This window comes from Cydia fagiglandana, chromosome 18, assembly GCF_963556715.1.
Source record: "Cydia fagiglandana chromosome 18, ilCydFagi1.1, whole genome shotgun sequence".
Lineage (NCBI taxonomy): Eukaryota > Metazoa > Arthropoda > Insecta > Lepidoptera > Tortricidae > Cydia > Cydia fagiglandana.
The window spans coordinates 17,950,001-17,962,284 of record NC_085949.1 but is presented as its reverse complement, the minus strand read 5'-3'; the positions used below and the strand labels follow the sequence as shown (position 1 = coordinate 17,962,284).

At 38.3% G+C, this 12,284-nt stretch overlaps 2 protein-coding genes across 8 annotated transcripts in view; both read left to right on the top strand.

Annotated features, from left to right (window-relative positions):
• The window catches only part of LOC134673460 (protein YIF1B), a 117,982-nt gene that overhangs the window by 80,546 nt on the left and 25,152 nt on the right, over positions 1–12,284 (top strand). The gene's annotated exons all lie outside the window — the stretch shown is intronic.
• Positions 1–12,284, top strand: part of LOC134673459 (RNA-binding protein Pasilla) — a 96,455-nt gene that overhangs the window by 72,797 nt on the left and 11,374 nt on the right. For 6 of the 7 annotated variants that reach the window (XM_063531449.1, XM_063531454.1, XM_063531453.1 and 3 more), the window contains 3 exons: positions 6,495–6,648; positions 7,361–7,530; positions 10,978–11,124. In XM_063531449.1, the coding sequence (XP_063387519.1) occupies positions 6,495–6,648; positions 7,361–7,530; positions 10,978–11,124 (471 nt within the window). The remainder of the gene's footprint in view (positions 1–6,494; positions 6,649–7,360; positions 7,531–10,977; positions 11,125–12,284) is intronic. The other variant, XM_063531451.1, reaches the window with a different exon arrangement.

The window sequence follows — 12,284 nt, the reverse complement described above, 5'->3', positions numbered from 1 at the left end:
CTAAGTGGACGCAAGAACTAGGTACTAAGTCACTTGTGAAATCAGATAAAAAAGAAATACTTTTCTCTATATATTAACACGCCAGCCAAAAATATATTAAGAAGTCAAAATACTGGTTAAGAAGACTGCGTGACGAACTCTAAATCGTATTTACTATCATTTTCATGTAGGCCGCAGATGGGCCGCGAATGGTGGAATTTCATGCGAGACGAGAGATATGCGGATTGACGTTTATTTCATCTAAAATCGTAGGGGGAAATCTCGGGTGGATGTTATTGGCTGTATGTTTTGTTAGGATCGGCATCTGTAAACATAGCTGTAAGTGCTTTGATGGATTAGACTGACTGACACTATTGATAGACTTGCTATATTTGTATGAAGTTGAGGTACTGTTATCGTTACTTCTGTAACGCGCTGAAAATCCTATTTACGAATACTGGCAAGTAGGCCGCAGATGGTACGACGGAATGACTTTCAGACAGAAATGGAGGGAAATCCCAAAGAGACGTATTTTTAGAGTCGGGCAGCTATAAACACAGCGGTAATTCAAGCGTGACGTGAAAGCGACTAATGTTACCTACGTCTAAAAATAGTGGACATTTCGGAGAAGAAAATGAAAAATTGCGAAGAGACTTGTAAACGCAACCATTCGAATCTGGAAATTTTACGAATATACCAGACGCTAGACAAATGATTCATATCTTTCATCCTTAGGATAGTAATTAGGTTAACCTTTTTTTACGTCCTTCTAAATCTCTCATTTACCCAGGTAATATTTATCATAATTCTCATTTAAGAAACTTAGCATCCTGATTCCCATAAGGTTTACTTCATCGGGATATTCAGGATATATTTCTGGCCCATATAGTTGTTATAATTCGAAGATACCGGGACTAGTGCTGAATTGTTGGACCAAGCTAATATAATGATAAAGAGTGAAAGTGTCAATGAAAATATGACGTTATTGTGGCCCTTCCACGATTGGTAATGTCAAACTGTGCAGAGCTAACTCTGCAGGTTAGGCAAACGGACTCTTTAGGTGGCCGCCATGTTGATTCCTGTTATGATCTATTACAGCGTCGCACGTGCGCAGGCATGAGCTGCACACACCAACTGTCCTCAACTTTACTCCATCAAGATAAGGTCCACAATCGGTCAACAGAGTGTATCAATTGAGCGTCTTGTTGATTGTTGATAGTTGAATGTTGATACGAGCTGATTGCGTGCAAGGTCGCGGAATCACGCTCGTGCAATTATCTCGTCATTAGGCACGCTCGTCAGACATGTTCAACCTTATGGCATTGTAATAAGGTCGTGAAATGTATACATATCTATGACGTCGGCTGACCCAATGTTCTAGTATTGAAATGACGTAACAACATGACATTTTCAAACCACATTCGTTGTTGACGTATTGAGTGCGGGTGGAGTGGTCGTATTCATCAGACTGTCGTTAGAAGGCTCGGAAACTAGTTAGTAACTTCATTATGCTGTTGAAAATACCGACCAGTGGCAATGAGATGCCGGAACCGAGTGCTGTAATTGAAGGAATTCGCTTCTAATGACATAGGAGAGTCGAGAGTTTTTTTTTAGAATTATGTTAAGTATGTAGAAATAATGGCAATTATTTTATTGTGTGTGTTTACGGTTAGCTCGAGTATATATTGTATATTCTTATAAGAAGATGACATACCTCTTATACCGCTCAAAACGTCTCTAAACAGACAAAAAAGACTATAAAAATACATCTATAAAGCCATTTATCATATCTGACATTATGAAATACATGCCAGCTGTCTGTACACATATACATAATTATGTTCTTACAGCATTTTTCATGCAGCCAGCTAAATTTAAACACGTCTAAAGTCCACTTATGAAACGGAACATACTCGCTTGTTTTGTTTAATTTTTTCATCCCATTTATTGACGGATACATTTGTCACTGTAAATTTTTGTTGCTAGGTGTAAAATGGGAGGACGCATGCGCTTCTGAAATAGCCATTATAGCCATCACATAATCCTTAATAAATCTGACCATTGCAAATATTACAACCCATTTCATGTTGGAGCTGTCTACATCTAAGAGCCATAATAAAATAACACCTCTATTGCCTCTATGGTACAGTCCACATCAAATATATTGGAGCGGCCAAGGTGCCAACAATTATCAGAACACGACGCTAGAGTGAGTGTTCAGATATTTTTGAACACCTCGGCCGCTTTGATATATCTGAACTATCTGATGGTGACTGTACAGACCTAAAATCTGTGGCAGACTATATGACATCCACATAACATAAGACTGTAAATACAACTGCCAATGTAGTATTGAACGACTTTTTATTGTAAGAGCGCGAATTTAGAAACAAACGGCCATGGTGGTAAGATAAGCTTAATGTGACAAGGATCACAAGTAAGGCTTCGATTCACGGTGGCGGTCACAGAAATGATTTATTGCAGAAGTTTGACCAAATATGTCTAGTGTAAGACTGGTAGACGAACCTTCAAGACTCGGGAACAAAATATTCGTTCACACCACTTATATGCCTTTACCACAGTAAAGTTCTCTTTACGCTAGATTAAATTCTGTTAAAATTACGACATTTAACTAGACCACGATTTCTAATAGTGTCCTATACCTCCATACTTTTTTCCGCACTTTGACTTCTAATCTTTGTAGTGGTGATCTGGCTGAAAAGTGGTGCCATTAGGGCGTCAGCGTCTAGAACTTCCCCCTTAAAATTGTTATATTTAAGTACTCGATATTGGTATCAATTTGAAGTACAACCAAAACCGCTGAAACAGTCACGTTAGTCCTACGATACGATACGAGTGATACGAGTAGCCCCAGACAGTCAGACGCGTGAAGGACTTCCGTTTGGCACACATTTACCGCATCTACTTATTATATTACGAGTAGATATTATTGTACAGAGTCCAGTGTTGTCATCCTCGGTGACGTAAACTCGCTCGCGTGGGTGCTATTTTTAAAACTTAGTGACAAGAACAGTTAACGGATCGATCGCGTTAATTATATCATATGCAGCTGTTTTCTAAGAGAAATTCTTTGAAAATTCCCAAACATCCCTTGTATTGTAGTAAATTGTCTAACTTCGACACTTTAATACACGTAATCGTTCCGTTTACGTAGCAAAATGTATGACAAAAGTGACGTAATGCTGCCAATTCGTTTCGTGGTTCGGATTTGCATAGTGTTCGTTTGCCATGTAAAGAAAAAGAAAAATGATACAAAACGAATGTTCGAGCAAATTAAAAAAAGTACTGTGGCAATTAATCTCCACAGGGCTTAACTCAAACATCGAAAATCGTAATTTCGTTAACTGCCTCCCTATCGCTCTTCGCTCTTGATATTCGAGCGATAGAGAGGCATGTAACGAAATTTCGATGTTCGCGGTAGATCCTCAGTGATGTGGTGATGCGGTCGTATTAGCCGGTCCTATAGTCAGACACCTGTACTGTTGTATTTTCTGTGTAAAGAGCCGTTCTATTTTAAACGGCCTATATCTTTTGAAGGATATTAGGGGCTCAGGAGGCATTATAGGCTCACAAGATGTTTGGAGACCCGAATCCCGCTGTTCTTGCTTAAACCTGCGACCTTAAGCCCCTGAGCGAAGGCAATTTTGTCTTTTGAGCCTCTATTTTGTATTATGTCGGGCACTAAATTATTTAAGTTAAAACTTAAAGCATTACCTAATTTATTGTTGCGTTAAATTCATCTTTCAATCCAGCTCAAGATGAAATTAAGTAGTAGTAATAAGTTTATATCACTGATGTTATTGAATTGATATATGGCTACTACTCCCTCGATACCTATTCAACTCTGCGCTGCACTAAAATTACTGCGTATAAATGTTGTTATATCTGTTGTTTTTTGTATGAATATTTTGTTTTGTAATTCTCTCTCGACGCTCTATTAGTTAAGGAACAAAGTCCTAATAATATATGTCTTTTACAGTTTGTTTTATTAATATAAACTTACAATTCCAAATAATTTACTATTCTTGGTCGGTTTGATTTAATTACTGTCCACGTGCGTTAAAATATGAACTTGTTATCTTGGCTACAAAGCATGGCCATGAGTCAATCTTAATGTAATGTTTCGCAAACACTTGAACTAATAACAGTTTTTTGTGTATCACAATTATGTGCAGATTATTCTATATCATATTATTTCGTTAGCGAAGACCCTAAGTCAAATAGTTTTCCTATTGCATTACGACTTTATCAAACCAAAGCATTAAGTAGGTACCTATGCAGGACGACCTTATTGCTAGTGTCTTAGAGCCGTGTAAATGTACTTTTGGAACGTTGCCGTGTAAAGATATTTGTGAACTCTAATATATACAATCAAGTATTAAAAGTTACAAAATAAAAATGCCTAGAGTTGCTGTCATAATAAGACGTTTTGAAACCAAGGCACCTCCTTGATTATTGTTATATTTGTTATGGCTATGGCTATAAGGATATCGCTCCCCTTAAATCACCAAAGTTTGCTCAAATGTAATTTGTACGCCCGCTCAAATACACAGTTACAAGGAAAACTTGACTTTCTGTTCCAGAGAGGTAAATATAAATAAAAAGAATTATCGCGGGAACTCTGTGGAGCCTGCAGCGTTTGTCCGGGGACAAATAATGGCCATTAGCTGTTTGAAATACAAATTACATCCATTAAAAGCATTCTTTTATGTAATTAAGTTAATGATGAGATTGAAAGAGCGCCTTTTAATCCCAGGTGACAGACCTTTTAGAATTTCTTATATTATTTTAATTAATGAGTCTCCAATGGCGTCTTCTTGAAACTGAAGTAGGAAAAACTAAATCGACGAACGATCTCTTTGATACAAGTAAAAAAACAATATCGTATTTCAGTCAAATCAAATTCAGATAAAATGCTGTTAACCTTTTCTTCCCGCGGACGCAATATTGAGCCGGCAAAGTGTGAAACTCAATCTAAACTTCAATTTTATAGACCCCTGGGAGTTGACGCGTTAAGCTTCGATTGTCCTTTGATATTTGGGCTGTTGGAAAGGGACAAACCTTTTTTTAACTAAATATACATTATCTTTTACGGATAACGAAGGTTTAGCTACTCGTACAATTCCTTTACTTATTTCGGCTTGCCAAAAAAGCTAGTTAGTAGATATGCACCAATTGGGTCACGCCACACGCAGAATTAGGATCTAATTAGTATTTCCTGTTCCTGATAAATGCGGAGATAACAGAGATCATTTTGGTAAAGGCCAAAATACCGAGTCGCGTGCGAAGTAAATTCCCCTTCGCTATATAATTAGTATTTTGCGAAAGAAATGGAAAATCTTGTCTCGCGAGACTTGGGAGTTGATCTCAAGTCGTGCTAACCGTGTAGAAACCATATATCCTTGAAATTCATAAATTCAGTACCAATTACGACACCTAGCCTTTCTGACACTTGGACATATAGATACATATATATATGTGCTCCAAAAGGCCTACCTAGTTTGATACAAACATGCATAGAGCTGTGTCGCTCACACCGCGTAAGTCTTGAGAATACACAGCGATGTTTTTCTTTTTAAGTTTGACCCGAGTAATCCCTTCGGACTAAGTTGTTGGGCAACTCTCAAAGACGCTCAAACTGCAAGTCCCCTAAAAAAATACACAACACTAGTATTACTGTATCCTGAGAAAGGGTGTAACTTCAGCCGGGTGTAAAGCAAGTTGTATAACTTACTGCCTTTTACATCAGAGTTACTAAATGACACTCGTCCTCTGGGAGAAATTGTTACGACTCTGGGGTTAATACCTAATCGAATAGTAGATTTTGTCCTTTATAAGCTGTACACTCCACACACAACTTTACCTATAGTTCGTTTTTTTAGCATTAGACAGAACTTGAAAGAAGGTAAGCGATCTTAGCATGTCTTTTAATTGAAAAACGCTTTTTAAAAATCAATAACTATTACTTATGAAAGCAGAAGAATATAAATGATCTTATTAAATTCATAATTGTTACATATTTGCAGTAACTTATTTTTAAAATGTGTTTTTCAATTAAAAGACACATCAAGATTGTTTACCTAATTTCTAATGCTAAAAAAAACGAAGTATAGAGGCTCTACAACGCGGACGTGACCGCTATGGCATTGCAAGGACCCATAGACAACGGCAACTGCTTACTATCCGTAGTATCCGTATCGTCGGCCTAAGTCGCAAACCTCGTAACTCCATTTCAAGGAAATTAGTAATTGCTACCTTGGACAACTATACTTATAGTCGCAAATCTCGTAACTCCCCCGGAGGAGTTACGAGGTTTGCCACTTAGGCCGACGGTATGCTTCTTTGTGATCATGACAGTAAAAAAAAACTGTTTATCTTTCAAGACGGTCAATGAATTTAGGTTGAATATAGAACTTATTTGTAGGTGAAAATATATTACTCTTGGCCAAAGAAAATGAAACTTTATCCATCTCTAATAAAGTCCATTATTGCAGGTGAAGATCCTCGTGCCCAACTCGACGGCGGGCATGATCATCGGCAAGGGCGGCAACTACATCAAGCAGATCAAGGAGCAGAGCGGGAGCTACGTGCAGATCTCGCAGAAGGCTAAGGAGCTGTCTTTACAAGAACGCTGCATTACTGTTGTGGGTAAGTGGACTTTGTTACGTTGAACATAGGGTTGACTTCAGCTTGGGGTGAGGGACACACTTAACACCTTGTGCATATTTAGTTGTCGCTACAGGAACTCCGCATCATTGTTGTGGGTAGATGTGCTGTTTGAGGTTGTGTCTATTTCAGCTTGAAGCATTACGCTTGCACCAAAGAGCGGTGTCGTAGTCGCTGCAGGAATACGGATTACTGTTATAAAATACAATTCTCATTGCATATCTTACTTGGGACTGTGAGCGCTGAAGGTAGTTAATAAAACTTTAGAGGAGTTTGTTTTAAAGTTCATTATACATCAGAAATTACACTTAGTATCTTATTATTATTACCCGTACAAATACAGGTAGAATGAGTTTATAAGAAATAATTTAGGCCTTAGTCTTCTGTTGACTCTGTACGCTGCGTACAGCGCCAATTTATGGGAAGTCAGCAACATTTGTATAGGATGTGGCGATACCGTAGCGTCTTCCCTCAACAAAAGACTAGCCGATAATAAAGTTGACAAGCCGATAATAATCGTTTGTCCCTTTCCATCATACCAATACGTCGGAAGGAGACAAACGATTATTATCGGCTTGTCAACTTTAATAAGCGTTTATGAATAAGGGGGTAAAACCTTAGGCAAAGTAAATATCTAATTAAGGGTTTAAGCTAACTTTTATGAACCATATTAACCAATCTCTATATGTTCCAGGGGAAAAAGACAACAACAAGAAGGCCTGCCTGATGATCCTGCAGAAAGTGGTGGACGACCCGCAGTCGGGGTCGTGTCCGAACGTGTCCTACGCGGACGTGGCCGGGCCGGTGGCCAACTACAACCCCACCGGCTCCCCGTACGCCGTGCCCACCGCCGAGGTGACAGAGGTGACCACACAAACACGTTCCTTCAGAGACTGTTACATTGTGCGGCGAGATGCGACAACCTGCCTCTCTGACCACGCCACGCGGAACTCCCAGCGTGCTCGCTCGACGCTGATGCCGACCGCCATACGCCATACATTGGTTAAAACAAATACATATATGCAACACTTTAAACCAGTGGTGGGCAAAGCTAAGGCCAGCTCCGGCTCGCGAATGGATTTTATCCGGCCCGCCGCCGGTCCTATGAAATAATTAGTCATAGCCATTGACCCACGATTATCGCCAATGAAAATAAAATTTGGCTACAATTCTGGCCCTCCACTTAAATTACCTAAACTTTCTGGCCCCCCATGTGGAACGTTTGCACACCACTCTCGCGTTTTGCACACACCAGCTGAGTTGAGTTGTCTTTCTGCGACCGCAGCTGGTGCAACTCAGCTTAAAATTCGGAATTTAGGGTAAAAACAATGAATTTTAAAAGTGGAAAAATTACTGGATCGATACTCCAGAGGCCGTGAGTTCAAGTCTCACCCAAGACAGTAATTTTTCCACTTTTAAAATTTATTCTAAGCTTAATAGCATCGTTAGCAGACGTTTCTGCTTGTTAAAAATTAAAAACAATGAAATTATATCGCGCTAGGCCCATTCTTGTAATTCTATATAAATACATATATGGCTATCGGCGTCAGCGTTGAGCGTACACGCTTGAAGATTGTGTTCCGTTGCCCTCGGCTTAATCTGGCTACTTGGTAGACCAACCAACAGCACAACGAATAATAATGAGTGCCAGAACGGGCACAGGCACCAATAGCCAAAATTTTGTAACAAACACAGTTACGTGTCGTAACGATAAAGTCATGTTATGTCACGTTTGATAGCCAAAAATATACCTATAGCTTTATATGTACCTACAGAATAATTGTTAACGCATGATTTTGCTTTGGTTGTACTACAAGGGATTACTAATTTATTTTAAGCTTTGCTTACCTTTATTCCACTTACCATCATCATCATCATCATCATCATCTCAGCCATAAGACGTCCACTGCTGAACATAGGACTCCCCCTTATGGGGGGTGAATGCCATAATCGCCACGCTTGGCAGGCGGGTTGGCGATCGCAGTCGAGTACACCGAATTTGAGGGACGCTGCTGCCCGTCCACCGGTGGTCTTGGACGTAGTTTAAGGACATACCCGGGTCCACTTACCATATTCAAGGTATATTTATATGTATATCTTGAAAATAACAAAATATGTGTTACTAATCTATTTATATATTTTTTACAACTATATTTTTGACCTAAAACCAACAGTTTGACCTAAATACCCTGTTCCTAGTGACAGCTCATATGATGTTGACCTAAAAACCGCCGCTTTGAGACTGGCCAGCTTAATAATCTACAATAAAGCGAAATCTTCACACTGCAAAAAAAACTACAAAGTGACCAAGGCGTTGAAATGCAATTTCCACTATCACGCCATTTGGAGACTTGTCACCTAGAGATAAGGTCCACTTTTGATCGCTTCCCGATCTTTGGTATCTCGATTGATCCCGACTTGTGACAAACTGTTTTCAACTTTAAGATTAAAAGTTTAGAGTCTCTTTTATCTTAGGGGCGACGTGTCTATTGATATCAGGCTTTGCTATTCGATTTTCAACTTAAAGACTACGTCATAGAGTTGGTTTTAAGTTGTGGTTGTGTAGGGTTGTCGCAATCTCACCGACGCAGCTGGTGGAGGCACGTTGAGGCGTGTTTAAGTGGTCGCGACCCTTACCGTTCTCATGATGCTGGACACTGCACTAACTGCTATCTTCTAAACTATATTAAACTATTATCTGTGTTAGTATTTGAACGCTATCTAAATTATGCTATCCTAATAAGCTTTCAGTGTTCTTTTCCAAAGTCATCCACCGTTGGTAGAAGAGTTTATGGACGATGTCAAAAATGGTACTTTAGATTATGAAGGTGCTTTTTTTTGTAATTAGTTGGTATTGCGATTTAGGCATGTCATTGAAATTGCCACCGTACTTTATATTAAGTAAGGACGATTTTTAATCGTCTCTATACTCTTATATCCTATATCGAAACTGGACGTAGATCTATTATAAACGTAATATTACATTTTAATCTCTTAAATATTCTCATATTTTATCTAATTATGTTGTTGAAAAGAAAACTGAAAATATAATACATAACACATACCTATACCTACCTAATTGGCAAATAAATTAAGTGTTCAAATATAATCGGTGTTGGATGTTGTATAATATGAGATGTGCTTTTCCAGTATTATAAGATCCTACAAGCTTTATAAATATAAGTAATATATGTACGAGTACACATTGCATGCGATGGATGTACAGTCAACATCATTAATATGAGTAGTAAAGCTAAAAAAAAATGTAGGTTGGGCAAAGACATTTTTTTTTTATTTACCTACATTTTACTCTATGTAACTGATTGTGACTGTACTATGTATTATATACCCTGTCTAACACGAGTAACGATACAATAGCAATGACTTGTTATGTAAATGTTACAATGTCATTTAATGACAAAATTTAAAATAGACATAAATAACATAACAAGCCATGAAGACCGTAAAACACCTTGAATACTTCGAGACATTGTTGGTAAACAATTTGTATATAAGTATATATTTAAATGGAATATTTGTGTATGGCTGTATGTTATGTAACCATGTTGCTCTATTCCGTATATTTATGTATAACTTTCCTTGGGTTGGGTTGAATCATACAATATTTTGACAGTTCCGATGTATAAATTTGGTGTTTAACCTATGAAGCTCATATTAGTTAGGTAACACGTTTTAATTGTAGGCATATACGAGTATGTATTAAAAGTTTGAAAGTCAGGGCTTTCCATGAGTTTAAAAAGATCAACGTAACACATACATGTAAAGCTTGACAGCCTTCGGCGATCAATCATTATAGCTGTTTTGAATTTCCATTTTGCCTCATAGAACTAATATATGTACCTTTAAACTTTATAATTCGTTTTTTTTTAGCATTAGAAATAAGTAATCAATCTTGATGTATCTTTTAATTGAAAAACACATTTTATAAATAAGTTACGGAAAATATATAACAATTATGAACCTAATACGATCATTTATATTCTTCTGCTTTCATAAGTAATAGTTATTGATTTATAAAAAGCGTTTTGCAATTAAAAGACATGTCAAGATCGCTTACCTTCTTTCAAGTTCTTTCTAATGCTAAAAAAACGAACTATAAGAAATATACTTTTTTCAGAATTTAAGGTCATAGCACATTGTATACGTATGGTATGCATAGGATACTGGTGTAGACTAGCCATTAACACTGCCATTAAAGTATATTTTAATTTGAATATATAGCTTCTATGAGGCCATATGGACTTTTTAGTTTGTCAAAATGAATGCTTTAACGTTTCCATTTGTTGACAGAGCCACGCGCTGGGCGCAGGCGTAGTCGGTGGTTCCGTGCTGGTTAACGGTTCTGGACTCGGCGCGCTCAGCCTCACGCTGTCGCTGGCGCCGCCCGGCTCGCAGCAGCAGACTCCCCTCACGCAACACACGCTGGACCACATCAAGGTATGCCACATGACTGGCCGGTGCTGGCGGACGGTCCTCACGCTGTCGCTGGCGCCGCGCGGCTCGCAGCAGCAGACTCCCCTCACGCAACACACGCTGGACCACATCAAGGTATGCCACATGACTGGCCGGTGCTGGCGGACGGTCCTCACGCTGTCGCTGGCGCCGCGCGGCTCGCAGCAGCAGACTCCCCTCACGCAACACACGCTGGACCACATCAAGGTATGCCACATGACTGGCCGGTGCTGGCGGACGGTCCTCACGCTGTCGCTGGCGCCGCGCGGCTCGCAGCAGCAGACTCCCCTCACGCAACACACGCTGGACCACATCAAGGTATGCCACATGACTGGCCGGTGCTGGCGGACGGTCCTCACGCTGTCGCTGGCGCCGCGCGGCTCGCAGCAGCAGACTCCCCTCACCCAACACACGCTGGACCACATCAAGGTATGCCCAGGGACAGGAACCGGTTACCTTAACCGGGGTTTTTCATAGGGTTATTTTAAAAGTGTTTATAAAAACCCCTACCATAACGGTAACCGTTTAATAAGGTAACACTTTGATTCGGTAACCGTATCAGATCAAGTTAACCTCTGTTACCGGTAACCGAAATAAAAACCCAGTCTATTCAGTTACCTCATTATGAGGTTTTTGACCAGTTCAAACGATTGTAATCTTTACGCACACTTAAATTCAACTTATTATTGAATAACCGAGGTTGGCATGGGCGGTCTATGAAGCCTCCAGCACAAACAAGTTTTTTTGCCGTTCCTTTGTTTATCTTTATACCTACCTGTGTGGTGTGTTATTATTATAAATCATATTATATTATAAATAAAATACTTAAAATAAATAAAGTAAATAAAATAACTAAAATAAATAAAGTGAATAAATTAAATAAGTTAAATAAATTAATAAATTAAATAAATTAAATAAATTAAATAAATTAAATAAATTAAATAAATTAAATTAATTAAATTAATTAAATTAATTAAATTAATTAAATTAATTAAATTAATTAAATTAATTAAATTAATTAAATTAATTAAATTAATTAAATTAATTAAATTAATTAAATAAATTAAATAAATTAAATAAATTAAATAAATTAAATTAAATTAAATAAACTGAATAAACTGAATAAATTAAATAAACTGAATAAA